Source organism: Prunus dulcis, chromosome 3 (assembly GCF_902201215.1).
Source record: "Prunus dulcis chromosome 3, ALMONDv2, whole genome shotgun sequence".
Lineage (NCBI taxonomy): Eukaryota > Viridiplantae > Streptophyta > Magnoliopsida > Rosales > Rosaceae > Prunus > Prunus dulcis.
This window is the reverse complement of record NC_047652.1, coordinates 20,426,120-20,454,087: the sequence shown is the minus strand read 5'-3', so window position 1 is coordinate 20,454,087 and position 27,968 is coordinate 20,426,120. Positions and strand designations below refer to the sequence as shown.

General features: G+C 38.3%; 5 protein-coding genes, 1 long non-coding RNA gene and 1 pseudogene across 6 annotated transcripts; 4 read left to right on the top strand and 3 right to left on the bottom strand.

The window, feature by feature from the left end:
* Nucleotides 1–16: 16 nt before the first annotated feature.
* On the bottom strand, nucleotides 17–2,549 carry LOC117621559. Its single transcript, XM_034352112.1, has 6 exons — nucleotides 2,095–2,549; nucleotides 1,647–1,769; nucleotides 1,328–1,516; nucleotides 1,122–1,203; nucleotides 581–645; nucleotides 17–470 (listed from the first exon to the last, which is right to left on the bottom strand). Exons 1-6 carry the CDS (start codon nucleotides 2,383–2,385, stop codon nucleotides 174–176), a joined length of 1,047 nt encoding a protein of 348 aa, XP_034208003.1. The 5' UTR covers nucleotides 2,386–2,549; the 3' UTR covers nucleotides 17–173.
* Nucleotides 2,550–3,528: 979 nt separating this feature from the next.
* Nucleotides 3,529–7,290, bottom strand: LOC117621962 (annotated as a pseudogene).
* A 1,394-nt stretch (nucleotides 7,291–8,684) lies between these two features.
* On the top strand, nucleotides 8,685–10,778 carry LOC117621961 (probable endo-1,3(4)-beta-glucanase ARB_01444). Its single transcript, XM_034352485.1, has one exon. The coding sequence runs from the start codon at nucleotides 8,685–8,687 to the stop codon at nucleotides 10,776–10,778; it is 2,094 nt and encodes a 697-aa protein (XP_034208376.1).
* Nucleotides 10,779–12,262: 1,484 nt separating this feature from the next.
* On the top strand, nucleotides 12,263–14,881 carry LOC117622121 (probable endo-1,3(4)-beta-glucanase ARB_01444). Its single transcript, XM_034352672.1, has one exon. It carries the CDS (start codon nucleotides 12,459–12,461, stop codon nucleotides 14,661–14,663), a length of 2,205 nt encoding a protein of 734 aa, XP_034208563.1. The 5' UTR covers nucleotides 12,263–12,458; the 3' UTR covers nucleotides 14,664–14,881.
* Nucleotides 14,882–14,955: 74 nt separating this feature from the next.
* On the bottom strand, nucleotides 14,956–16,231 carry LOC117622122. The gene is made up of 2 exons (XR_004584951.1): nucleotides 16,144–16,231; nucleotides 14,956–15,376 (listed from the first exon to the last, which is right to left on the bottom strand). It is a non-coding gene; the product is annotated as an uncharacterized LOC117622122 (long non-coding RNA).
* Nucleotides 16,232–18,102: 1,871 nt separating this feature from the next.
* LOC117622313 (proline-rich receptor-like protein kinase PERK8) lies at nucleotides 18,103–23,686 on the top strand. The gene is made up of 8 exons (XM_034352957.1): nucleotides 18,103–19,850; nucleotides 20,553–20,963; nucleotides 21,307–21,393; nucleotides 21,922–21,992; nucleotides 22,253–22,329; nucleotides 22,445–22,592; nucleotides 22,844–23,005; nucleotides 23,086–23,686. The coding sequence occupies exons 1-8, from the start codon at nucleotides 18,860–18,862 to the stop codon at nucleotides 23,425–23,427; spliced, it is 2,289 nt and encodes a 762-aa protein (XP_034208848.1). The 5' UTR covers nucleotides 18,103–18,859; the 3' UTR covers nucleotides 23,428–23,686.
* Nucleotides 23,687–23,889: 203 nt separating this feature from the next.
* On the top strand, nucleotides 23,890–26,404 carry LOC117622428 (cinnamoyl-CoA reductase-like SNL6). The gene is made up of 5 exons (XM_034353095.1): nucleotides 23,890–24,583; nucleotides 24,894–25,066; nucleotides 25,154–25,339; nucleotides 25,475–25,622; nucleotides 25,830–26,404. The coding sequence occupies exons 1-5, from the start codon at nucleotides 24,358–24,360 to the stop codon at nucleotides 26,123–26,125; spliced, it is 1,029 nt and encodes a 342-aa protein (XP_034208986.1). The 5' UTR covers nucleotides 23,890–24,357; the 3' UTR covers nucleotides 26,126–26,404.
* The last annotated feature ends 1,564 nt before the right edge of the window (nucleotides 26,405–27,968 follow it).

Genomic DNA, 27,968 nt, shown 5'->3' with positions numbered 1-27,968 from the left:
TGTATATGTGAAATCATTGTGTGAATATGGGATCTTGATTCATAGCCTTAACAATATCATTGTAAATGAGTAATTTCGTTATATATTCAATACATTGACAACGCCTTTTACAATACAAGACACATCAGGTTGTTTGGCATACAAACAGAATTTGGAAAGATTGATAACACCCGTCAAAATGAGATCTTGATGAAGACCACGATGTGCAAAGCTAAAATGTAAAGCACAAAACCGGACCTGAGCAACATGTGCCTTTGCTGACTCTCTGTTCGGCCGTCGGCATATCTATGATGAGCATCAAGAATATAATCAGAGGAAGCAGATCCTTTAAAAGATGTGCTTCGCCCAAACCGGTTTCTAGCAGTATTCATCTCCATGTTGCTGCTTTCAAGCTTTCTCCACAACCCATTCACTCTTTCTAGCTCCGTCTCTTTCAAATGAATTTCATTCACCAGGCCTTCTGCTTGTGCCTATAAATATAAGAGAAACAATGAAGAAATTTTCTCCCAAATACAAATAATTCTAAATCCATTAGATAAATAAGAAAATTCAAATATTAATGAAAAGTTAACAGAAAGACCTGTTTTGCTGCAAGCTGCTCAATTAAACTGTGAAGTTGTTTATCCAAAATCTTCTCTCTTTGAACTGCACCCAAAAAAAAAATGCTTACAAATTAGTCTTACTACTAGCTAGAATGCCCTAAATATGCATACAAGGCAGTTCAACTAACATTGCAAACAGTTTATGAGTTTATCCCATAGCCACATGCGGCACCATATGCACCACTGAGCAGCCACAAGGCAAGATCCCCTGCATACATGGCGTAAAAGCACCTAGGTTTGACTCTTTGTACCGGACCAAAACAAGACGTTAGGAACTCTAGATTTGACCATAAATTTCTTCCACATCTGGGACATAATTTGAGGACCCCCTTCCCTTTTCCTTGTCAAACTTTAATGTTTTTAATTCCATACAAACCTTCTTTGGTTGAAAACCCAAGACCAATAAGATGTCTAATATAAAACAAACTGCATTGCTATTGTAAACTGGAAGTATAAATGCATTCGAAGAGCAAGCATACAGAATATACCGAATAAATAATTTTGATGATGTAAGATTACCTGGAGAAGGGTGACTGAGTGCATTATCTTGAATTTCTGCCCATCTCCCCTCTAAATGTTTTACTACTTCTTCCATTGAACTCTAAGAGAATAAAACATTTTTTCAGCAATCAAGATGAAAAAATTTCAAAACCACACAGACCCATACATTAAAAATGGAGAAGGCATGAAAGAAGAGTGAGATAAAAAGGAAAGGTGCAACGGACCAACTCTTTCTTCCTCTCCTCTAACTTGTCAAGTATAGCTTTCTTTGAGGCTTCAATGTCAAGTTCAGTTTCGATTGTCATCTTTGAGTCGCCAATGGAGTCATGTGATTCGCCAGAACGACTCACATCCAATGCACTTTGTGCATTTTCAAGCTTAACTCTTAAATCCCTCTCAGTTTCCTCCATTTCCTGATAACAATAATCATCAAATTTCAGAAACACGTGTGGATTTTCCATTAACCAAAATACAATATCCTTAATGTCATCATATAGAAGACTACTACACATGTATAAGATTAAATGTGAAGAAACTTCTCACCATTAACTTCCTTCTAAGTAAATCCGCTTCTTGAATTTTCTCCTTTATTTTAGTTTCACAATTTGAAATGGCCCTTTCATATGCAACGTTCTCTTCCTGCAATGTCACCTCTCTCAACTGGGCCTGTCCACAAGTATAAATGGAAACTTTTTAGAAACAAAAATAAACACATCAGCATATCCCCTCCTTCTGAGTACATGAAGCTTAAACTAGAAAGTTTCGTAGGCTGTCAACAATCACATACACAGAATGTTTTTTTTAAAGTTCCAAAATTTGAATTAAATATGCAATAATTCAGAGTTGTACATAAGAATTACAATCAAAACAAAAGACCCATATATAAAAACGTCCAATTCGAATCAAAATATCCAATTGCGCAAGAACCACAAACAAAATCAAGGACCCGGATAAGAAAAAGCCACATAAATTCAAGAACTAAAAACCGAACCTGTTCGCGGGTAGTGGAATGGGCATTCAATTGGAGAGCAAGAGCGGCATTAGAAGCGACGGAGTGGGCATGGAGATCAGGGAGCCGTTGTGAGATGTCAGAGGGAGGGAGTCTGAGCCGTAGATCTTGGATCGAACGGCTGAGAGAAGTTGCTTTGTGATCCAAGTCTAGAGCATACTTTTGCTGCTCCGGAGTGAATATAAGCGGGATCGAATTGGAACCGTCTTCTTCGTTACCTTGCCCGCCACCACCTCCCACTACGTCTGCTGCCCACGCTAGCAATCCAGCCATCTCTTCTCTCTCTCACTCTCTGAATTGCAGTGTTGCGGTTTCCGAATTAAAACCGGAAACGACACGGGTTGGGAGCAATTCGCCAATTGGCTCTCTCTCTCTCTCTCTCTCTCTCTCTCTCTCTCTCTCTCTCGCTCCCTCCGAATTGCAGTGTTGCGGTTTCAGGAAACGAAGCGGGTCGGACGAACTTGAGGCCCATTCGGCTTTCTACCTTGCCTTTTAAAGTTGTAAGTGAAGTATTGGATTTAAATTTCTTACATTTTCTATTTTTTCAGACTTTTTTTGTTTAATTAAATTTAGCCACTTACAGCATTTTCAGCCGTGAGATGTAAACTTGGGGATATAAAACCACTTTTTATATGCTCAATTCCATTTCTCGTGGGTGTAAATATGTTTTTGCTCTGATAAAAAGATGTATACTTGGTGATCTACATTAGTCTTTCTACCTTGCCTTGTAAAGAACCCAAAAACCAAAACAAAATCATAATAATAATAAAATATTGGATTTAAATTTCTTACATTTTCTATTTTTCTGATTATTTTATATCCCAAAGCCAATTTTATATCTTTCAAAAATCCCAAAGCCAATTTTATATCTTTCAAGAGAAGCAGGACCACTGTCGTACCTTACCAGATCCTCTCAATTTATATCCTCTTTTAAAAGAGTCAAAACTTAATCTAGGATGCAGAGTCTCTGTGTTTCCTTGATCGAATTCCTTAAGTACTTGTTTCTTTTGTTGCCAAACGTGTTCAATAATGAACATATCAATAGGCACTTAGCTTGAGAGCTTGTACTGGCTGCTGAACTGATAAAGATCTTGGTCCGCTACAGAGTTAACTTTTTCGCGCTCTCATTTTATTTCTCATCTTTCAATATAGAGTTTGGTTCATATGATTAGCCTTGCAAGAGCATTAATTAGCAACTAATGACTAGTAAAGACATTATCCAAGATAGAAATGGAACATTATTTTAATACTACGTGTTGCAGATCCACAGTCAACATCACATTTTTGAAACACTATTTATTAATTTTCATTTCTTATTTTCATACAAAGACTGTTGCAACATCAACTCCATTAGACCAACATAAAATTCATATATACATAACCGTTTATTTACTTCATCTGATCAGAAAGGAAGTTCTAGACATGGGATTTCTTGGAACAAGCTTGATCAGAAGCTGCAACCATTTTTTCTATGGTTACCCCAGCATTGCATATGTTGGCTATAGCTTGCCTGTATTTCATTCCGTATGTTGATAAATGTCCACAGTACTTCTTATAAATCCTCAGCTGCACAGATAGAATTCAAAACCAATATCTCAGAGATAAGATTTACTGGTTTACTTTAAGTAAACAATTAAATAGATAAGCATTAAACTTGTGTGTCTGTATTAATTTCATGTATGGAATTAGAGGAAGACTTACAAACTTTTTGAAGCAGTCCCAATCATCTATTACAGGTTGCCCGAGACCTAACGTTCATCAACAGGTCTGAGCTCTTCTGGTGTCCAAACAAAAGCTCCCCGATTTTTTGGATGATGTAGTCTACATGTTTCCTATGAGCAATTTCATCAAGCAGCTGCTTTCGAGCTTCCAGTTTCGCACGATATCAGGCAGACTGAAGAATAAAGAGAAATGGTTTGTAGATATAAATCATATTATCAAAATATATGAAAGTTTGTGCAAACTAAAAAACATTTAAGTTTAGGACTCATAATAAATTAAGAGCAGAAACCTTGTGCTGAAAATAAAGGAGGTTTGTGTCACGTTGGTTAGCAGCCCTTGAGACTGAGGGTGAAGAGATATCACCGATGGAAGTATAGCTATCCTTCACAAGATCTGCACCCATGTAAGTGAAGAGGAACTCCTTTCTATGGCTCATATCTCCGTACTGCATAACATGAGACTCATTTGTTCTTCTTCGAACCTGTAATTTAGTCAAGATGGTCATATTATTCTAATTTTCCTTGGCATTATACATATACTTTATGATCTGCATCTGACAAGCATTTTCAAAATATTTTATCTAATGACTATTGTAATGAAAGCTCCATAAATATCTAAAACTGTGAGAAGTTTTCAATATTTTACCCTTTCATATTGCTTCTCCAAAGTTTCTTTGCGCAAATCATTGCTGTCACTACTCTCAAATGTCACAATAAGTTCCAAATTCATTGAAACAACAAAGTAATTAGTACGAGTCAACGATTCAAAATATATTGGAAACTGATAAAGTAATGTACTCTATATAATAACAGCATCTTAATAAAGCATTGCTTTACGAATCCTCCAACCAGGAAATACCATACAAGTCTCCTAAACAGGTATCATACTCCTCAGGTTCACCTGAACAATATGTTCCATAACTACTGTGGGAACCAAATTCTAGCAAAACCTAGGTCAAATATTTCCTTCTATTTGGGGATTATTTGACCTAATTGGGAGTTACTCAATTTTGATTGGGAGTTACCTGATTTAATTGGGATTGATTTGATCAAATCCCTAATTAAGCCAATCTCGCCAAATCAGGGAAGAATAATTCCTTTCCATCTACGAAATTATTCCTCTGAAACCCTAACTTCGAGGCCCCTATAAATAGATGGCTACGCACAAGGGTTGAGGTACGTCTAAACTTCTATCTTAAACTCTGCAGAAATTCCCTCTCACAAACCCTAGCCGCCACACTCTTTCTCCCTCTTACACAAGGCTCCAGCCACCACACACTGCTCCGGCCACCCGGTTCACACCATACATACAACTCTGTACCCTTTTAGTTAGCTATTGTTTTCCTACAAACTCTCGAACTAACTTAAGCATCGGATGGCCTTTGGCCAACACCCCCCCGGTGTGGACCTCTTATTCCGATCTATTTTGCAGGGAGAAAGAGGCGATGAAGAAGAAAGAGGAATCAATCAATCGAATATTCTCGTGGGAAGCACCAATTTGTGGGAACGATTTCTTCCCACGAGAATATTCGATTGATTGATTTCCCTTTCTTCTTCGTCGCATCTTTCTCCATGCAAAATAGATCGGAATAAGAGGACCACACTTGAGGGGTGTTAGCCAAAGGCCCTCCGATGCCTAAGTTAGTTCGAGAGTTTGTAGGAAAACAATAGCTAACTAAAAGGGTACGGAGTTGTATGTATGGTGTGAACCGGGTGGTCGGAGCCGTGTGTGGTGGCCGGAGCCTTGTGTAAGAAGGAGAAAGAGTGTGGCGGCTAGGGTTTGTGAGAGGAATTTCTACAGAGTTTCAAATAGAGTTTGAGACATACCTTAGCCCTTGTGCGTAGCCATCTATTTATAGGGGCCTCGAAGGCTAGGGTTTCAGAGAAATAATTCTGCAGATGGAAAGGAATTATTCTTCTCTAATTTGGCGAGATTGGCTTAATTAGGAATTTGATTTAAATCAAATCCCTAATTAAGGTAGGAATCAAATTAATCCCAATTAAATCAGGTAACTCCCAATTAGGTCAAATAATCCCCAAATGGAAGGAAATATTTGACTTAGGGTTTTGCTAGAATTTGGTTCCCACAACTACTCTCTTCTGCATTTGCTGCGGTAGTAGCATAAATATTTATTTTATTTGGATGGAGGCCCTCAAATATGCTCCCAAACTCGCAAGCTTCGATGCATATAAAAGCCTAAGAAAGTACTGAAACTCAGCAAAGATTGATAGTAAACTAGAGGCTAGATACTTATCAATTGCTATTGAAATGGATATTGATCTTACCATGCTTTTGAAACCTTTAGAAAGATGCTTCTTCTTTAGCACATGTATAAGATCTTTAGCAGAAACAGAATCATCATCGCTAGGCATCCCTGAATACAAAATACCACTCACATGTAAATGCCATTATCTAATTTCACAGAAATGTTACCTTGTTCTATCTTTCAATCAAGAATAACTTCCGCAGAAAACAAGAGTTGGTTCTTCCTTGATTAGATCATGCGCTCGCTTATTCCTTTGTTTTTACAAATGTAACTCCAAAAAAAAATCCTAAATATTTAAAAGTTAATTAAAAGCTACTAACCAAGTAATCCTGCAGAAACATTATCTGCATAATAGATGAAAACATGGTCATTTGGACCACTTTTCAGAACCTTGCCACTACCTCCAGTCATGGCCCTTTGGCTTGTTGACGATGACACCTTGTCTAGGGTTTTCCGGGTTGTGTGCAGTATCGTCGTACATGAAAACAATGATGTTCTCTCATCTTTCAGTCCATCTTTCTTCAGTATCTGATATGCATGGCATATATCAGCCTACATGGAAAATTAATCAAATGCACTATTAGTAACATATTATAATCATTGATACTAATACTTAATGATGAAATTTGGACAAATTTAAACCTGATGCCTATAGTTGTAGTAACCATTTGACCCAGCCATTAGAGTTGCCCATCTTTCCCCCTTATCCTTAGTGGTACTTGCAGAGCCATTTTCACCATCAGCACTGAAATCAATTTCTTTTACATTTTCAGGGAGGCACAAGCTAATTCCATTACTCAAACTTAGCAAAGCAAGGGATAGTAATATTAAGGGGCGGCCCTAAGGGTGTGCAAGTGGTGCCACCGCACAGTGCTCCGGATTTTTGAGGGCTCCGAAATTTTTTTATATTATATATAAAAGTTGACAAATTAATGTACGTACGTATATGTAGTACCGTTGATTAATTTTAATGTACTTTTGATGGTACGTATGGGAGCACATATATGCTTAAAGTGAAGCTCAAACTCTCTAAAGCTCACTAGCTCAGCCTTGAAGAATATTGAGAAAAGGAAATGAAACTAGGAGATATATTATTTAATGAGAAAGACCAACCTTCTTACCAAGAGATTTTCAAAGAAATTGCTCAAAAAGATTTCACTCAAGCTCTCAGTGAGTGCATGCTCTTCCATTGAAACAAAGGACTCAACTTATAGATGCTTTATGGTTGAAATGAACGGTTGAGATAAAATCTCCCATACTTGCTGAAGAAGGAAGTGTCTAAATGTGTAGATGAATAATTGTTTAATCACCCCACTCCAATTAATATTCTTCATCATCAGTTTTGTGATCCTTGACGTGGCTGAATTCTAACTGTACATCCGAGGCTAAGGTAACAATTTTTCATTTACCAACCTTACACAAAAACTGATCACAGTGATTAAAAACAAATTAAAAACTGGATCAATGTTGAATTTTTTAACATCTTGATACTTTAAAAGTTTAACTTCTTGAGCAATAGTCCTAAATTGATCTGGTTAAATATCTTATATAAAAAGTATATGAGCACACGCACACGTACATATTTTGAGCTAATTACTTAAAAATTTAAGTTTGTGACTGTATATTTTAAAGGACACTACTTCCCTCGTTCCAGGGAAGGAAGGAGGCATTCTTATTTTTTGCAAATAACAACTTGACATATATGCGAAAATAATTATAAAAAACTCAAAGAAAAATCTCTAGACACATGTCAAATTGTAATTGGCAAGATAATAGCCAAGGATGGAGGCAAGTATTTTCCTATTTTAAAATGGTATATAGCCATTAAGTTTTGGGCTAGGTCATCTTAACAAGGATTATCAAAAAAAAAAAAAATCCTGGCTTTATCACTCAAAAGAGGGAATTACTTGTGCACAAATTGCTTGACATGAATGGTTTTGGAGTCTATGCCGGTATTAATAGCTATGAATGAATTAAATCGAGCAAAATCTGGATAAAAATTTTTCCATTCAAAAATGCTCCCGTTGATATATTTGCCTTTGTTTGAAATTATTTTCTTAGCACCACATTCCAAATATACACATTGGAATTTTCAGATTTCTTGTCCTCAATTTTATTTCTCGTGAATGTAAATATGTTTTTGCTTCCATAGAAAGATGTAACACTTGGTGATCTACATTTCATTTCTAATATGGAAAAGCTCAATTTAACAAGGATATTACTCGATTTGAATCATAATTAGTAAGTTATCTAGGGCTGTAATTTTTTTTTTATGGGAATGTCAAACAATAAGGATAAAAAGAAAAAGGAAAGTTGCTGTAATTGATTAAGAAACAAAAGAAGAAACTCGTGCCAACATATTAAAGGCTACATCATCAGCGGATTCTGAAGTTTTTCTTGTTTGTTTGGTCTTATCACGCTCTTGAATTTTCTCTATCTTGTTTCTTTTTCTTTGTTTGTTTGGTCTTATCAATTTTCTAAAGAAACCCAACAAAAAAAATATTCATGAAGAACTAGGAAAATCTTGAAGAAAGCTTATAAATATGTTGCTAATTGAAGAGAGAATTTACCACCACAAGGCGCAATGGCAAACAACAACATCACTACTTATGGTTTCTCTTTTGCTCTCATCATTTGCATGTCAGCTTTCTCGCTAATTCCAGAGACCACCTCATCATCATCATCCCCATTCCAATTCCCTCCAACCCAATCCACAATCCTCCCTGAACCGTCGAGCTTCTTCTCTCCAAACCTCCTCTCAACCCCTCTCCCCACTAATTCTTTTTTCCAGAACTTTGCACTCAACAATGGTGATAAACCCGAATACTTCCACCCGTACAGCATCAACTCCTCCTCCTCCTCTCTATCTCTCTCCTACCCATCTCTCTCCTCCACCTCTGCTTTTATCTCCCAAACCTTTGCCCCTGACCTCACCATCTATGCCTCCCAAACCAGCACCAACATAGATGCAGCAAATAGCAGCCGCCGTGTAATCTCTGGCTTCACTGATCTTAGTGTCACCTTGGACTTTCCCTCGTCCAACCTTCGCTTCTTCCTCGCTCGAGGAAGCCCCTATGTCACCTGCAATGTGTCTAGCCCCACTGCAGTTTCTGTCTCAACCATTCACGCAATCCTCGAATCCTATTCGAGCAACTCAAACACCAAGTTCATCGTCCAACTTAACAACAATCAAACATGGGTTCTATACACCTCATCCCCAAGTAATTTGACTAGAAGCAGCCCATCAACCTTAACTTTTGATGGCTATTCTGGGACTATTCGGATTGCATTGGTGCCGGGTTCTGATCCAAAATACGAGTCAATCCTTGACCGGTTTAGTTATGCTTACCCTGTTTCTGGTGAAGCTGTGTTCACAAAGTCATTTACTTTGGAATATAAATGGGTAAAGTATGGACAGGGAGATTTGCTTATGCTAGCTCATCCTCTCCATCTTCAGATTCTGTCTAACGCTAACGCTACAGTTTTGGATGATTTCATGTACAAAAGCATTGATGGTGATCTGGTTGGTGTTGTTGGTGATTCGTGGGAGTTGAGATCACATAATGTTTCAGTCACTTGGCACTCAATTGAAGGCGTCAAACAAGGTTCGTACCCTGAAATTGTTTCTGCACTTCGTCACGATGTGGAGGTTCTCAGTTCGACTCCAATAACAACTGCATCGTCATATTTTTATGGGAAATTGGTTGCCAGAGCAGCAAGGTTGGCTTTGATTGCTGAAGAGGTGGATTGCCTTGATGTGGTTCCAGCAATTAAGAAATACTTGATGGACGCAATTGAGCCATGGTTGGATGGTACTTTTAGTGGGAATGGTTTTCTGTATGATCCTAAATGGGGTGGACTTCTCACCAAACAAGGATCAACTGATCGGGGTGCAGATTTCGGGTTTGGAGTTTATAATGATCACCATTACCATCTAGGATATTTTGTGTATGGTATTTCAGTGCTTGCAAAGATTGATCCAGCATGGGGGATCAAGTACAAGGCCCAAGCTTACTCTCTTGCAGCTGATTTCATCAACTTGGGCAACCAATCGAATTCAAACTATCCAAAGTTGAGATGCTTTGATATGTACACACTACACTCTTGGGCTGGAGGACTGACTGAATTTGGAGATGGAAGGAACCAAGAGAGCACAAGTGAAGCAGTGAATGCTTACTATTCAGCTGCATTAATGGGCCTAGCCTATGGAGACACCAATCTTTTTGACAGTGGATCAATGCTTACAGCTTTGGAAATTCAAGCAGCTCAAATGTGGTGGCATGTAAGAGAAGGAGATACACTTTATGAGGAAGCTTTCACAAAGGAAAATAGAATTGTGGGAGTTTCATGGGCAAACAAGAGAGACAGTGGACTTTGGTTTGCTCCTCCAGAGGCAAAAGAAATGAGGCTTGGAATTCAATTGCTGCCCATATCCCCAATCACTGAGATCTTGTTCTCTGATGATGGCTTTGCTAAGGAAATTGTGGAATGGGCATTGCCATCTCTGAGTAGAGAAGGAGTTGAGGAAGGATGGAAGGGTTTTGTCTATGCCTTGCAAGGGATTTATGATAAGGATGGTGCTTTGGAGAAGATTAGGAGCTTGACGGGTTTTGATGATGGAAACTCTCTCACTAATCTCCTATGGTGGATTCATAGTAGGATTTTAGGTTCACAGTAGGATCTTTGATTAGTCTTTAGGTTGAGTTTTTTTCCTTAATTTTTTTTTTTTTTTGTAGTTGGTAGCATGCAAATTAACAAATTCTTTTGTATGTGACAAAATTTAATCAATTAAAACTATACTCCGATTTGTGTTTTCCATTTTGAAATTGATGCAGCTAAAGTTTGGTGGCATGTCAAAGAGGGAGGTAAACTTTATGAGGGAGATTTCACAAGGAATAATCGGGTGGCGGGAGTTTTATGGGCTAACCGTAACGAGAGGGACAGTGGACTTTGGTTTGCTCCTCCAGACCGGGGAGAGTGTAGGCTTGGAATTCAGGTCCTGCCCATATTGCCAATCACTGAGGTCTTGTTCTCTGATGTTGGCTATGTCAAACAACTTGTGAAATGGACATCACCTGCTCTACATACTGAGAAATGGAAAGGGTTTGCTTATGCCTTGGAAGGGATTTACAACAAAGAAAATGCATTGAAGAAGATCAGGAAGTTGAAGGGTTTTGATGATGGGAATTCTCTCACAAATCTTTTATGGTGGATTCACAGTAGAGGTGAGGGAAAATGAGAGGGTTGTGGACATAGAATGGGGGCTTAGACAGAGTTATGTTTTGTTGGTTAATCCTTTCTATGCCATTTTGGATGACTTCTGTTTTTAAGTTCAGCTTCTTTGTCTAAGCTATATTCTGTTCACTTTTATTTGCTTTTCTAAGTGAATTGCGCTCTGTTTGCTGGTTGAGCTTCTTTCGGAATGCGCCATATGTTGTTGGCTTCTATTTGTTCTTCCAAGTGAATTGTGTGTTTCTTTGTTGGTTTCTCTGTCATTGTTCTTGTGCTTCTCTGAAATGTGACATTCAAGATGCATTTCCAGGTTATTTATAAACAATGTCTACCACTCACTTACCCAAAAACATTAACATCTATATAGCTTGGCAATTCCTTTTCATGCCAAGAAAGATGCATTCCAAATAGCAAGCTGTTTTGCTTAGTTTTCTGTTCACAGAATAGACGTGTTCACAAGGAAGCATTATCTTTAAGTAAAAACAACCAGTACCAGCAGTGCGTTTTTCACAGCATGAAAAGAATTGAACGAAAATGCCATTGTAAAGAAAAATAATAATGTTCCATGATTGATTCATTTTTCTCATTTTTGTTTCTTTAATCAAGTCATCAATCACACATTTCCATTTCGTTATCTAGAATCTAATTGTGTGTTTTTGACCTTATCTTTCATTTCAGGCCAACTAAGTCATGAGCCCAAATGACTAAGATAAGAAAAATTCACATTGTTCTTGTTCTTTTGGGCATTTCTTTTGCTTGGCTCTCAAGCATTCTGAAAACCCACCTTGGTATTTTTATCCCTTCCTTCAAATTCAAGTACTTTTTTGGATATCTTGCAATCCTCTTAAACCCAGAAATTGGGTTTTGTGGGGTTCCAAATTTCTAAGGTATATACAAAACTACTTCTTCTTCTTCTTCTTCTTCCTCCTCCTCCTCCTCCTAGTTTGGTAACTAACAGCTAAAATCCTCCCACCATTTCCTCCTACTTTCCCTCTTGGCTCCATCCATTTCCCACCAACCCATCAAAAAACAATATTTCTATTTTATTTATTTATTTATTATTATTTCAGAGTCGTTCATTCCGCCTTCTGTTGCATTAATTCGACTCGTTTTCACACCAAATCCAATGTTGAAAAAAATTAAAAGAAAAGTCAAAATCTTAATCACCAAGAGTTTCAAAAAACCTCGCAAGCCCTATAAACCCCCTCCATCTTCACCTTCATTTCCATCGCCACCATCTCCTGAAGAATCCGAAACCATGCCACCGCCACCACAGCCAGCCCTCAAGCCACCAACCGCCACCCCTTTCCTCTTCCCTCAAACCCAATCCACAGTCCTCCCTGACCCTTCCCATTTCTTCTCCCCCAATCTCCTCACAACGCCTCTTCCCACCAACTCTTTCTTCCAAAACTTTGCCCTCAAAAATGGGGACCAACCTGAGTATTTTCACCCCTACCAAATCAAATCCTCCTCCTCCTCTCTCACCATCTCTTACCCATCTCGCTTCTTCAACTCTGCTTTTCTGTACCAAATTTTCATAGCTGATCTCACCATCTCTGCCTCACAAAACTCCAATTCCCAAGAGACGCATAAAATCTCTTCATTCAATGATCTCAGTGTCACTCTGGACTTTCCCTCCTCCAATCTCCGCTTCTTTCTCGTCCGGGGAAGCCCCTTTGTCACCTGCTCTGTTTCTAGCCGCACTGAGCTTTCAATCTCCACCATTCATGCAGTTCTCTCTTGTTCTTCCAATAGCTCACGCACCAAATACACCATCAAGCTCAACAACAATCAAACATGGCTTATCTACACATCATCCCCAATTGATTTGACTAGCAGCAGCCTGTCATTGATCACTTCTGGTGGGTTTTCTGGGATTATTCGGATTGCCATATTGCCGGATTCTGATCCACAATACGAGGCAACCCTCGACCAGTTCAGCTCGTGTTACCCGGTTTCGGGTGAAGCTGTGTTCACGAAGCCATTTTCTTTGGAATATAAATGGGAAAAGAAAGGATGGGGTGATTTGCTTATGCTGGCTCATCCTCTCCATCTTCAGCTTCTTTCTGGTGACGATTGTGATGTTACTATTTTGGAGGATTTTAAGTTCAAAAGCATTGATGGTGATCTTGTTGGTGTTGTTGGTGATTCATGGGTTTTGAAACCAGACCCTGTTTCAGTCACTTGGCATTCAACCAGAGGTATTAAAGAAGATTCATATGCTGAAATTATTTCTGCACTTCGGAAAGATGTTGAAGCTCTGAATTCAACCCCAATAACAACTACATCTTCTTATTTTTATGGAAAATTGATTGCCCGAGCGGCAAGGTTAGCTTTGATTGCTGAGGAGGTGGCTTATCTTGATGTGATTCCGGCAATTAGGAAATATTTGAAGGATACAATTGAGCCGTGGCTGGATGGAAGTTTCAGTGGAAATGGTTTCTTGTATGATCGCAAATGGGGTGGAATTGTCACTAAACAAGGAGCAACTGATTCTGGTGCAGATTTTGGTTTTGGAATTTATAATGATCACCACTATCATCTGGGGTACTTTCTTTATGCCATTTCGGTGCTTGCAAAGATTGACCCTGCATGGGGGAGGAAGTACAGGCCTCAAGCTTATTCGCTTGCGGCCGATTTTCTGAGCATTGGTAGGCGATCAAATTCACATTATCCTCGTCTGAGGTGCTTTGATTTGTACAAATTACACTCGTGGGCAGGCGGGCTAACTGAATTTGCAGACGGGCGGAATCAAGAGAGCACGAGTGAGGCAGTGAATGCTTATTATTCAGCTGCATTGATGGGGTTAGCCTATGGAGACACTCATCTCGTGGCCACAGGATCAATGCTTGCAGCATTGGAAATTCAGGCGGCTCAAACGTGGTGGCACGTAAGAGAGGGAGATAGCATGTATGGGGAAGATTTCACAAGGGAAAATAGGTTGGTTGGAGTTCTGTGGGCTACCAAGAGGGACAGTGGTCTTTGGTTTGCTCCTCCAGAGTGGAGAGAATGCAGGCTTGGAATTCAGTTGCTACCACTATTGCCAATCAGTGAGGTCTTGTTCTCTGATGTTGGCTTTGTTAGGGATCTTGTGAAGTGGACCTTACCAGCTCTGAGTAGGGAGGGAGTTGGAGAAGGATGGAAAGGGTTTGTTTATTCCTTGGAAGGGATTTACGACAAAGAAGGTGCTTTGCAGAAGTTAAGGAACTTGAATGGTTACGATGATGGTAACTCACTTACAAATTTGTTGTGGTGGATCCACAGCAGAGGTGAGGAAGGAAAGGAATTTGAGGCTGGAGGGAACGTATGCTGGTTTAGGCACTATCACTGAGTTTGGTTGTGTTATGATTGTGTTTGTGATTTTATTCTTTGTTGCAGACAGTGAGCAGTTCTAAATACCTTATGATTTACTATCGTGTTTTCATTGGCTTTCATTTTTTCTTCCAACTGATTGTGAGCTTTATATGTATTTCTTTCCTGTCGATGATGAAATATGTCTCATTTTAGATGGCTTTTATGAAATAAATCTACCACTATGCTACCTTTCCATTGGCAAGAAATATGTGCTTCACATAACCAAACTAACATGTCATGCTTAACAATTTGATTAAAGGGGAGATAGGTGCCATAAAGCAGCCAAATAAATTGCACAAGTCAAAACATCCACAACCACAGGAGTTTCTTCACAACATGAATAGAACTGAACACAAATGCCATTAGAAGTGCACTGAACCTGAATAAGGTCTGGGATGTCAAATTGCTATACAAAATCAACCCTAACTAGTTACGAGTTACTAGTTACGTACTTGATCACATAGTTGAGCAGTATGGTGAAACAGATGCCTGACAAGAATCCAGACCAAAATTTGTTTGGCTTTTTGGAACTATCACCTTTCATGTTGTCCAAAAATCCTCTAATTGTTCAATTTGGCGTATAAAAGCAGTCACTGCATCTCTGCCAGGATATTCATCATGAACTTCACTATCTGGTTGGTCATCTTCCCAATCTTGGTATCGACACATTTTGATTGCTGTTGGTGGTTCCTGCATAATATAGTATTTTTTGTTATAAAACAGAGGGGTAAGAGGAAGAGGTATTCATATTCTAAAATAGTATACGGTGCAAACTGGATCTCTTCCTACTTTAGCTCGCTAATCTAAATACTAATGTTTGGAAACTATGGATTGTATCATTGACAATACAGATTGCAGGGGCTTAACATTTGCTTCCCCGCCTTCCCCTCCTCACCATCCACTGGACAATCCATTAGAAAGGAAAAAAATAAAGCATGGGCAAATTCATCTCCTCCTTCAAATGATGTAAAGATTGTGTGTCATAGTATGAATGCAGTGAGAGAACAGAGAAACTAAACTTATGAATTCAACATTTAGCGTTTAAAAATCTTTCCAAAAACGAAAAAATGGACATATAATTCTTGAAGCCAGAGTTGTAGACAAAGTTTCCACATAAACTCATATACAAAGACACAATACAAAACAGAATTTGGATAATTTCTGGATAGTGAGACATGGATTTCTATTTACAATTCAAATAGCAACCACTACTAGATTCAAATTTCGCTACACATACTTTGCTGGACTTCATCACTTCATATTGGAACTAAGAAAAATTGGGTTCGTTTTCTTTGCGGCATTTTATCAGTAATCAAGCAAACAAAACGCGGCAAAACACAAGCATTCAACCAAAGAAAATAGGAACAGTATATCAAATTCGAAAGAAGATTACGAAAAATGAGGTCGCAATTAGTAAATTTTCAGTATGGGAAGACCGAGGATGAAGAAGCGCGTACCTCTGAACTGGAGCAGAGAGAGTAAGCATTCGAAGTGCACGCTTTTTATGTACGCGGTTTCTGACTATGGGAGTGCTTTCTGTTTGTTTTTCGGGTCAGGATCCGGTTTTATTCAATGGGATGGCCCAAACAACAATTGGGTTACAAAATGGTTGGAGCCTTTTGGAGGAAGAGAAAGCATTATTAAATATTATTAAGCCCATTTATTCATAGCCCCATAAGAATTTTCCTCTTTATTTAAAAAATTATATATACAAAGCATGGGTAAAAAATAAATAGATAAACAAACTCGTTTTTATAAAATAAATATAAAAAAATAATAATAATAATAAGATATTTAGTCATATATTCATTCTTAGCACTAAAACTATTACACCATTTAATTTCTATAAACAAACAAAAAAAAACTCAAAAAATGACAGCTGGCCTTATTAAATTACTTTAATGCCATATTGAGTGTTTTGAGCTTTTTTATGAGGTTTTGAGGTTTGGTTTATTTTAAGAAATCAATAGCAGTTTTGTAATTTAAAAGAAGTTAAAAACATTTTTGTTATGTAGTAAATGAGCTTTGGGTATGTTTTTAAAGTCCATTTCATATAGTTTTTTTTTATAAATAATTTGAGTTCCTGTATTTGGTATAATAGTGAATCTCCCTAAAAAAAAAGTCATATTGCTAGAGTTTTATTTGGGTAACTTATTAGAAAGGGTCTCATTTTCTTTCAAACTTAGAGATCTCATCTTAAAATATTATTGTTTTCAAATCCTAGGGCAATATAAGCTTAAGAAGCTACCACCATCATCTTCACTCACATCACACCTTTTTCTCAAAACTCAAAATTGTATCATTCTTAATACTCAAAGAAGAACCTTGCTAAAAGACAAGCAAAAGCTACAATGAGTTGTACACCAACATATATAAAAATCAAAGAGTGGAAGGTGCTACATTTCAATTTCAGTTAGCTTGTCACCATGAGAAGAATGCATGCCATCTTCCATCATTAGGTCAACCAACCAACCTCCTCCCTCATCAAAAGCCTTGAAGTTGAAGATTTCAAGATCATGAGCATGGCTTTTTCACATTAAACCACCTCATAAAACAACCCATAAGACAAAGCCCCCTCCTCTCCTTCTCCTCAAACAAATTAAACAAGTTAAAAGGCTATGTGTTTTAAGAGTTGTTTATTGCCGTTTCATCAACATGCGCACATTGGGACAACATGGCAGTTGGGAGACCGTGTTGGCAGTGAGAATGAGATCTCACAATTTATTTGATAAATCACCTCTTCTATTATAACCTTAAGCGCTGACTATTGGATTACGCGGCCTCATTCTTTTGACCCTTCTTTTATTTATCCCTTTTTTAAATGAGAAAAAAGGTTTTTTTTATTCACCTCCATTGATGCAAAATTACTGCAGATGCCAATTATTTTTAATTTTCAAAATCCAGAAAGAAAAAAACCGAAAGGTTAAAGCTTGAAAAGTTTGTTTGTTTGTTTGTTTTTTTCCTTTTCAAAATATAATTGGGTTATTAAAAAGTGACTAATTGGATAAGACAATAAAAATGAGCCCTCACATTTGTACATTGCTTGGTAGAGCTAAAGAGTTTAGCTTTGCGTAAAAGATCCACTAGTGTAGCGGTTTAGAATAATTATTTTCACAAGTAAGATTCTTAGTTCGAGTCCTACTATGCATGTAGTGTGTGTGAGTTTAGTATTATCGCTCCTCTCAATAAAAAAAAAGGTAAAAAGAGTTTAGTCTTGCATTTTATCTTCTTTCTATTGGGTTGATTATACTTTTCTAATTTATACCATTCAAAAAGAAAAAAAATATATAAAACAAATAAAACTCAATTAGAAGGGGGGAAAAAAAAACACAATGGTAGGCTTAAGCACAAAATTTGTGATCATGCGCAATGGTAGGAGTAATTTTACAATGATTGTTTTTGGCTGCCACTGCCGCTCTGCATGTGGAGTCACCAGTGAGGAGGCACTCTTCTTCCAAAGTCGCCCCCACGTTTACTAGCGTGTTTTGTGGGCTACACCTTTTGAGAGTCTTCACCATTTTCCACGAAAATTGCTTTCTCCGGAAAACACCGGTGGCATTCGAAGATTCCATCCTGTAAGAACCCAACTCTCCCAAACAGCATACCCCATTTCCGTTTCCGGGAGGGAGAGGTATGAATTGCTCCAGTTTTTTAGCTTCTTGGTTTTCTCTATGCACAGTCTGGTGATCTGGGTTGCTGCATTTGCCCAATAAAGTTATCAGCTTTTACTTGTAGTAGTAAATCTGGGTTTTAAAGTTTGAAGCTTGCGCATGGTGATCTGATATTTCCTCAATTTTTTGGTTTTTGGGTGTTAATGTTGTTCTTTCAAGGGTTTTGTGAACTGGGTTGTGCTTACTTTTTGTGAATTTTGGGTTCATCTAAACTTTCCTGAGTTTTGGGGACCAGTAAAGGAGTTAGAAGGCATTGGTTTTGCCTGGTCCTTTTGAATTGGGAGTTTCTGGCATTTTCAGTTTTCAGAGAATCGGTCGTTTATAGTTAGTTGTTGCTGTGGGGAAGACATTTGGCGATTGTATTTTGTTATGTAGTGTTAGCTGATGTTTGATTTTCAGCGAAAGTGACTTTTCCTGTCACTGATTTTGGCTAGTTTGGTAATGGAATTGATATAATAAAGCAAAAAAAAAGTAGAGAATTTAGCATTCATTTCATACAAAGATGTCTTCAACATCACCTTCTCCAAATTCTTCCCCTTCTGCGGTCCCACCAACTTCATCTGGTACCTCACCACCCCCACCTGCTTCCCCTGCCCCATCAAATTCGTCAACTACTACAACCACTGCAACCCCTTCTGACGCTTCATCCCCTCTTCCCCAGTCTCCTCCTCCAGCAACACCAGCTGTTCCCCCTCCAAAATCATCACCACCACCATCAACACCGCCGCCTTCGCCTCCTCAGGCTCCACCCCCATCCCCTCCTCAGTCTCCACCCCCATCATCTCCAACTGCTCCACCCCCATCGCCTCCTGCGGCATCACCCCCACCATCACCACCCGCATCATCACCACCTTCGCCACCAGCTTCCCCTCCTCCTGCTGCATCTGCACCCCCACCAAATGCGTCCCCACCACCTCCATCAGGAGGTTCCCCTCCTCCCCAATCTTCCCCACCACCTCCAGCAGAAGCCTCACCTCCACGTACATCCACCTCAGATTCGCCACCTCCTCCAGCCGATGTACCACCACCTTCGGCCAATTCTTCACCACCACCACCACGGGGAAAAGCACCAGAAAAATCTCCTCCGTCCCCCACTGGTACACCTCCTCCATCTGGTTCTAAATCTGCTCCTCCACCAGCTGATAACTCCCCCCCTGAACCCTCTTTGCAATCACCACCTCCTTCAGTCCCTTCATCTTCTTCACCTCCTCTTAGTTCTCCAGCTCCACCTAGTAATTCATCAAGTCCAACTCCCTTACCACAGAAGCCAACTGCAAGGTCAACTACTAATGCCAATGTAACGTCAAATACCACATCTAGAAATACAAGCGGGTTAAACACGGGAGGAGCTGTGGCAATTGGAATTGCAGTTGGATTTCTGGTGCTCAGTCTTGTTGTTATGGCGGTTTGGTTTGCAAAGAAGCACAAGAAAAGAACTGGATCAAATCTTCGTTACACCATGCCTTCCCCCTTCGCTTCATCTCAGAATTCAGGTAACACAGTGAACATGCACAACAATAATTATTTCATTTTCTTGTTGGTTTGTTGACACTCTTAAGTATTCAAATTTGCTTCGCGGACAAGGAATTGTAGCAGCTGTTCCAAGAGAATCGGAAGAATTATAAATGTTTAATTCACTGTAAAATGCTAATTATTTGCCTTTTAATATTTTCCCAGTTGTGATTTCATTTAAAATGGACATCACATTTGAACATCCAGGAATACAAGGACTATAACGTTTGATAGGTTATTGGTTGACAAGAAGCATCTGACACTAGTAAATAGGAACAACATTAGAACAAAAGGAAAATTACTGTAACCATAAATAGATATCTTAATCACTACTAATCACATGCTAGAAACTAAAAGCTTATTACAATAAAGCCTATTTAGATAGGTAATCCCAAAATAATAAAGTACCTAAATTATCCTAATGTTATAGAAAAACTGAATGTAATAGGGAACCTTAAAAATCAGTCCCTAAATTACTATAAATAGAGCCAAATAGATAATTACCTCTCTAAATTATAGTATTAGTAGATGAAACTAAATGGAAAACTCGATTTCTATGCTCTGGCTAAAACATTGTATAAATCTTATTAAAGTCAAGCTTCTGAATTAACTAACAAGCTGTAGATGAATGCGCAAATGAGGTCATTTAGTTCAAACTAATGGATCTTTTTTCTGCTCTCCAGATTCAGTATTTCTGAAGCCGCATTCTCCAGCTCCCCTTGTAGGAAATGGTTCTGGTAGTGATTTCATGTATGCACAATCAGATCCTGGTGGAGTAAACAATTCAAGATCATGGTTTACATATGAAGAACTACTCCAAGCCACAAATGGTTTTTCGACAAAGAATCTTTTGGGCGAAGGTGGATTTGGTTGTGTATACAAAGGTGTTCTGGAAGATGAAAGGGAGGTTGCTGTAAAACAGCTAAAAATTGGTGGTGGACAAGGGGAACGTGAGTTTAAAGCTGAAGTTGAAATTATTAGTCGTGTACACCATCGCCATTTGGTTTCCCTGGTTGGTTACTGTATATCTGAGCATCAAAGATTGCTTGTCTATGACTTTGTTCCAAACGATACCCTACATTACCATCTTCATGGTGAGCTTTCTGATTTTAAAAGGAAGACAAATCTAAAAGGCTTGGGAACCAAAGTAGGGCTTGTGTTATGTACCTGTTGGTTCGATATCTATAATTGTAATTGATTTACTAACTAATAATCTTTTAAGAGGTGGCTAAGTTGACTGTTGCCAATAGACTTGCTTAGTAATTTATATTTCAAATTCACTGCGTGTAGTTCCCATGTCTACATGCAGTAATTGTGATGCATAAATTATCTTGCAACATTTGGAGCATTAGTAAATTCGAAGCATAATTCTCGTCTGCATGTGGTGTCTTGTGAAAATTTGTACCTCTTCTAACTATCCTCTATTGAAAACTGCAGGTGAGGGCAGGCCGGTTCTGGATTGGGCAACCAGAGTCAAGGTTGCTGCTGGTGCAGCTCGTGGAATAGCTTACTTACACGAAGATTGTGAGTTTCTTCTTTGTTTTTTTTTTTTTCTGGACCTCTCAATTTGGGATTCAACTTTTCTAGACCTTGGTTTGTTTGAATACAGACACACAATGAGAAATGTAAACTGTTTTATTATTTGTTAATTCAATGAACAGTACCCTTTCCTTTGTCATAGTTTCCATCTAAGTATAAATAGTAATTTATCCTATGCGAAACAGCATTAGTCAAAGTTTATATTTGTTTCCAAGGCCTTCAACCCTCTGAGTAGCATTATCAATTGAGAAAGAATTATTTGTTTACAGAATTGACATGTCCAAAACAAACAAGCTTCATTTCTGGAATTTAATCATGGTCTGTGCTTTTATTTCCAATATGGTAACCCAAAAGAAAAATGATATAAATGAAATGACTATTATACATTAGAAAGGTTGGCTGTTTTCAAAGTTGTGCAAAGTTTGTTACTTCAGTGCTGTATTTAACGTCATGCCTTCTAGCATCTAATTCTCTCTCTCTTCTCTTAATATTTTGTTTTAATGTGTTTATTAGGTCATCCCCGCATTATTCACAGAGATATTAAGTCATCAAACATCCTTTTGGATAGCAACTTTGAAGCTCAGGTATTGTACAGCCTTAATTTTCAAGAAAAACAGAAAAGTGCTTCTATCCGGTTATAGTGATTGCTTATAGTGCTTCTCACATAGACGCATTTCCATCTTTTAAATAAGAGCCTTTTCGGAGTCTGATATTTATATATTCATGGAATGACTACAAAGTCCTCTTACAATAACTGGCAGCCAGACCACGTATTTGCTGTCTGTTATTGTTAATCATTTGACAGCAATTAATCTTCTAAAGATTAATTTTCTCTCACTAACAGGTTGCAGATTTTGGGCTTGCAAAGCTATCATTGGATTCAAATACGCATGTAACCACAAGAGTAATGGGAACATTTGGGTAGATACCTTCACTTCTTTGGATCAGGATCCTTCCCATTCTTCAATCTCTCTATTCATGGTATCATTTGCTTTTATATGTTCTTCTGATGAATGGAATTTGTGTGATTTTCCAGATACATGGCTCCAGAATATGCAACAAGTGGAAAGTTGACAGACAAGTCTGATGTTTACTCTTATGGTGTTGTGCTATTGGAGCTAATTACAGGCCGCAAACCCGTGGATTCTTCTCAGCCATTGGGTGATGAGAGCCTAGTTGAATGGGTAAATTCATAAACATCGTTATTATCTCCTTGTACGTGGTGGAAGTTATTCTTTTTCAAACGTGTGTTTATGCAAATCATTGTGGGACTATTCTATTCTCAGTAATGCATATGATTATGCTAATTTAGATTACTGATTTTCCATTGGCATGTTTTAAGTGGGTTTTTACCTGTATTATGCTAACTTTATATGACCAGAATTGTATGGTTGTCTACAATGCCTAGATTATAACAGCTAAACTTTTCCTCCAGGCTCGGCCTTTGCTTTCTCAAGCACTTGAGAATGAAGACTTTGAAGAGTTGGCAGATTCAAGGCTGGAAAAGAATTATGTTGAGAATGAAATGTTTCGAATGATTGAGGCGGCTTCAGCTTGTGTGCGTCATTCAGCTGCAAAAAGGCCACGGATGAGACAGGTACTTACAAAATATGGTATGAGCCTTTCCAACATTTTGTTTGTACTTAAGTGAACTAATACACTTTCTCCACTTGCTAGGTGGTAAGGGCTTTTGACTCCTTAGATGAATTATCAGATCTCAGTAACGGAATGAAACCTGGACAAAGTGAAATTTTTGATTCCGCACAACAATCTGCACAAATTAGAATGTTTCAGAGAATGGCATTTGGTAGTCAAGACAACAGTACAAGTTTTTTTAATCACACTCAGAGTAGCTGGAAAAGTAGAGACTCTAGAGAGCACGGGGGCAAAACCGGGAGTAGCTGGACAAGTAGAGACTCTAGAGAGCATGGGGACCAAACTCAGAGTAGCTGGAGCAGAGACCAGAGAGACCAAAGTACTGTAATATCCATTGATAGATCTGGGTTATGGAACAACTGAGACAAGTTAAGGGTGCAGGCCATTAATTTCACTTCACTTTTGGGACCCTTTATTGTGCTATTGGAACCAGGCTATGTTGCTCAAATCTTGTAAATCTTACCCAAATCATCATTTTCCATAATTTTTGTATTCTCTGCTAACATGATTTTGTTGTCAGGATGCACATTTCTGTATTCTTTTGTAATCTAGATTCATTGATACAATATTGTATGTATCTGTATTTGTTGTTTTCATATATATAATATATAGTTCATGTTTATGAATTATCCTTCTCTTCAAATGCCATCATCACTGAGGCTCTATCTGACTCTTAAAAACTCAAAATGTTTATAGGGGGCACCTAATAGTAGCCCAGTTGCTGCGGTGACCCACTGCTATTTAAAATTTCAAATATATTTTAATCCTCTAAACCAATGGGTCTAGGTGAGTGAAAAAGGGTCTTGACATGTATTACCTTGAAAAAAATCCTCTAATGCACTTGCAGTTTATCTTTGTTTTGTCATTAAAGCCCCGGCTTATGCTTATTATGGGTTGTGATTAAAGCATGTAGTAAGTTATTGTTCTGGTCTGTAAGAAACCTGGATAGACATTGCCGTAGATGACATAGTCCCAAGTCAACCACAGATGGATAAAAAAAAAATTATTAAGTTGGTTAACTGTTTTAATTTCAAATGTAAAAAATTCTGATGTACTAACAACTAAAAGTTGCATTTGACCAATAGGATGTCACATTGTCACCCCCTTGACTGGCTGACTCTCTAGTTTGAATGCCACTTACCACCCTCGTGCCTTTCATCTAATGTTCTTCAACTACCTTCTGCATTTCAGGCCCCTCATGAAAGACAAGAACAAAAAAGAAAAAGTTAAAATCAATTATGAGCAGCCAGCCTTTCTTGTTTTAAATACTCTGCATGAGAGTTTAGAGAGAGAATGAGAAAGATGGCAATGGAAGAATTCGCAGTTCTAAAACCTCAAGTGCGTTGTTTAGGGGAGGAGGAGCAGAAGGTTTGTGTGAACAATGCCTTCAGCTGCGGTTTGGATGCAAGAGAGAGGAAGCTGGTTTGTGTGACCGGTGGGAATTCTAGCTTGGGTTCTCACATAGTTAAGGCTCTATTGGCACGTGGTTACTTGGTCCGAGTCACAATTCAAAACCAAGGTACCTGGCTGTAGTTTTTCTTGGCAAACCTTCTGTGCTTGTCTGCCTCTTAATTTCAACAAGCATGATCACAAAACTTGCAGGTTCTCTTGGATTTTGGTGATCAAAATTGTTCTCACCTGTCTTTTTTCTTATTTTCTATCATGGGTTGTTGCATTTTTAGACAAAACGACAATTAATCGGGCCGGCCTTTGAGTCTAAATTGCTTTGAGGCACACAAATATGCAGTCCAATTGTACTATTTTCTGTTTTTCATATATTGGTTACTATGCTTAATTTTCATCTTCAAACTACATCCTATGATGAGCAGTGGATTATGAAGACATGAAGAAGCTAATGAGAGATGAAGAGATAAACCAACTCGAGGGCGTTGTTGTGGCGAAGATGGGTAGTCTGGACAGTCTCTGTGAGGCTTTTAGAGGTTGTCATGCAATTTTTCATACCTCCTCCTTCATTGATCCACACGGTATCTCCGGTTATTCGGTAAGTTTTGCCATACGCTTCCATTGTACTCACTGATAGAGAGTGCATTTTGGTTTTCTTCTGAAGCTGATAGAGTGTGCAATTCAGGAACAAATGGCATTTCTCGAGGCTGAAGCGGCAAGGAATGTTATTGAAGCTTGTGGCAGGGCAGCATATGCAAAGAGATGTATCTTCACTTCCTCTCTTCTTGCTGCCATTTGGACTGGTGACAATGAAAACAAGATCATTGATGAGTTTAGCTGGACCAATGAGGAATTCTGCAGAGAAAACAAGGTATAAAAATAGGTACTTAAAAATCTTTACAGGCCTTAGAGTTGTTGAATTTTTGCTGATATTTGAAAATTAATCACACCAAACAAATTATGGACGTCTCTGAAAAATTCATCCTCTTATTGCGATCATGAACAGCTTTGGCTAGCCTTAGGAAAGACCACTGCAGAGATGACTTGTTGGAGGAAGTCCAAGGAAATGAAAGTGAATCTTGTTACAGTCTGCCCCGGCCTTCTCATGGATGCATCTTTTCCAAATGCTCACAACTATGTACCATATCTTAAAGGCAGATACTAAATACATCTCATTCTACCATATATATCTTAAAAACAGGAAATATTCTCTCATCAGACAGTCTGGCATTTTAATATAAACAACGGACGGTCAATTCAAATTGACATTTTAACAAACAACTTAACATGTCAGATCGTGTGATAAGAGAACATTTTGGATTAAAAAAATGCTTAACCTTCATTTTGTTATGCCTATGTAGGCGGCAAGGTCATGCTCAAACACGGTCACCTAGCCGTTGAGGATGCGAAGAAGGCGGCAGAAGCACATGTCTATGTTTATGAAGCCATGGACTATGGAGCCTGTGGGAGATACCTCTGCTATGGGAAGGTTGTAAGAAAAATGAGCGAAGCTATTGAACTAGAAAATGGATTGAAGATTCATGGTTTGTTATCAGGAGGAAGACATGAGGCCTTAGATGAAGAAATACATATCATGCTTAGTAATGCAAAGCTTGTTCGATTGATTCAAGGTTCTCAAAAGTTATCTTGCAAGTAGTGTAAACCGTGGCTGCATCATATAGAATATTTTATTTTGACAAAGCTCCAAAGTGGGGGGGTGTGGTTGGGGGGGGAGAGAGAGAGAGAGCAGACAAAAGCTTCATGACAGGCTTTGCAAGTTGAGCAAGTTCACAAATCGAAGTAGATAGGGAGATTGTGAATGGCCAGACAAATTAAGCTGAAACAAAATTCTTGCTCGTTGGTCCTTGCCATAGATAGAAATGTAACCCTATTGAATATTTGAACTTTTAATGAATTTTTCTTACCATTGAGCCTACTGAAATTGTGGAGGACCCTTGTTACCGCCTAACCAAAAGATTAGCTATCTTATTTTTTTTGCAAATACTTGGAATAGTCTATTGCACGATTCCCCAAAAAATAGGGTAAAACTCCCAAACAACATCGTTCCTAAACATAGCATTGTTCTTAAATAACACTACTAGTGTAACAAATCGACAATGACAACAGAATATTCATATTTTATCTATGTTATGGACTAATTGCTATTGATATAATGAGACAATATCGACAACATTTCAAGATGATATCGATACAGTAAGACTCTTTGCTATATTGATATGCTATTTAAGAGCAATTTCCATAATAATAAAACAACTGTTCTTAAAAAAGAAACAGGGAAATTTAGAAGGAAAAAAATGAGTGTTGCTAAATGAACCTTAAAATTAACTGAGGACACCCCACTATCAAACTATTAATTGAATTACTAATTTACCCTAATATAAAATGACCAATTTACCCTATTAATTGAATTACTAATTACTATGATCAATATGTTAATAATAATACAAATGTAATTTCTATCCGTACATACATAAACAATGAGTTTCATCCGCCTGTCGTAGAATCTGAAAATTTTATTCTAACGTCTAACAATCAGTTTTCTGATCTTGCTGGGTTGAGCATCTTCTCCAAATGCCTTTATTGGTGTTATCCAAATGCAGACTTTCAACACCTCTGTTAGCTAGGAGAAAACTTTTCTATTTCCGTTTTATTGTTCCCCGTTTCCATCTTTCTCTCCCTCCTCTGTTAGAGCAATTGTAATTCATTTATTGGAAAACTGGATTGCGGGTTCAAGTCAGTTATCAAGAAGGTTGCCTTTCAATTCTCCACTCAAGGCCCTCAACTATTTACAATTTATAAATCAATTTCGAGTTTCCGAATCGGATTCAGATATCTTGGTTAGCATTCCACTTGTTGTATCATGGGGTGTTACACTAGTTTCAATTGTCGACATGACAACCATCATCAATATGTACACCATTTAGGTAAACACTGCTACAAAGGACCCTAAGTTATTGTGATGTTAAAACTGAAGCAATCTTGCTCACCTTGCTTGTTCATGTTCTAAAGTGTTGGCTTCTCAATCGACCAGCTCCTATCTTTAGCCACAACTGCAGTTGAAATTTTGGATAAGCCAACGCAATTTGACAAATCAACACAAATTTCATTCTGTTGAGGCCCAAAAAATCCACGGTTGGGCCCGAAAATATTCTCGGCCTAAAATGATATATTATTGAGAAAAGACCCGATTTAGAGCACACGAAAGTCTGTCATGCACAAGTCACACTCCAAGTGCCATGCCAAATAAATAATCCGTCATGCTAGGAATCAAGATTAAGATTATAAAATCCATTAGCTCTACAAATCTATGCTAATTATCCCACCAAGCATCATAATTAAAACATGCCAAGCGACATGCCATGCCAAGCACGAAATCGTTATCTCACACCCAACCACGCTACAAGCCTAAGTGGGCTCAAGCCCCTCAAACGCTTGGGGCTTGCTTGAGTGGGTTGTGGCATGGATGGTAATGAATCAAC

Coding starts and splice junctions, on each gene's coding strand:
- LOC117621961 (XM_034352485.1), top strand. CDS start 8,685: ATGGCAAACAACAACATCACTACTTATGGTTTCTCTTTTGCTCTCATC.
- LOC117621559 (XM_034352112.1), bottom strand. CDS start 2,385: ATGGCTGGATTGCTAGCGTGGGCAGCAGACGTAGTGGGAGGTGGTGGC. Junction 1,517..1,646: donor TACTTAGAAGGAAGTTAATG/GTGAGAAGTTTC, acceptor TATTGTTATCAG/GAAATGGAGGAAACTGAGAG. Junction 646..1,121: donor ACTCAGTCACCCTTCTCCAG/GTAATCTTACAT, acceptor TTTTGGGTGCAG/TTCAAAGAGAGAAGATTTTG.
- LOC117622313 (XM_034352957.1), top strand. CDS start 18,860: ATGTCTTCAACATCACCTTCTCCAAATTCTTCCCCTTCTGCGGTCCCA. Junction 21,394..21,921: donor AGCTTACTTACACGAAGATT/GTGAGTTTCTTC, acceptor TGTGTTTATTAG/GTCATCCCCGCATTATTCAC. Junction 21,993..22,252: donor ATAGCAACTTTGAAGCTCAG/GTATTGTACAGC, acceptor TCTCACTAACAG/GTTGCAGATTTTGGGCTTGC.
- LOC117622121 (XM_034352672.1), top strand. CDS start 12,459: ATGTTGAAAAAAATTAAAAGAAAAGTCAAAATCTTAATCACCAAGAGT.
- LOC117622428 (XM_034353095.1), top strand. CDS start 24,358: ATGAGAAAGATGGCAATGGAAGAATTCGCAGTTCTAAAACCTCAAGTG. Junction 24,584..24,893: donor AGTCACAATTCAAAACCAAG/GTACCTGGCTGT, acceptor TATGATGAGCAG/TGGATTATGAAGACATGAAG. Junction 25,067..25,153: donor ACGGTATCTCCGGTTATTCG/GTAAGTTTTGCC, acceptor TGTGCAATTCAG/GAACAAATGGCATTTCTCGA.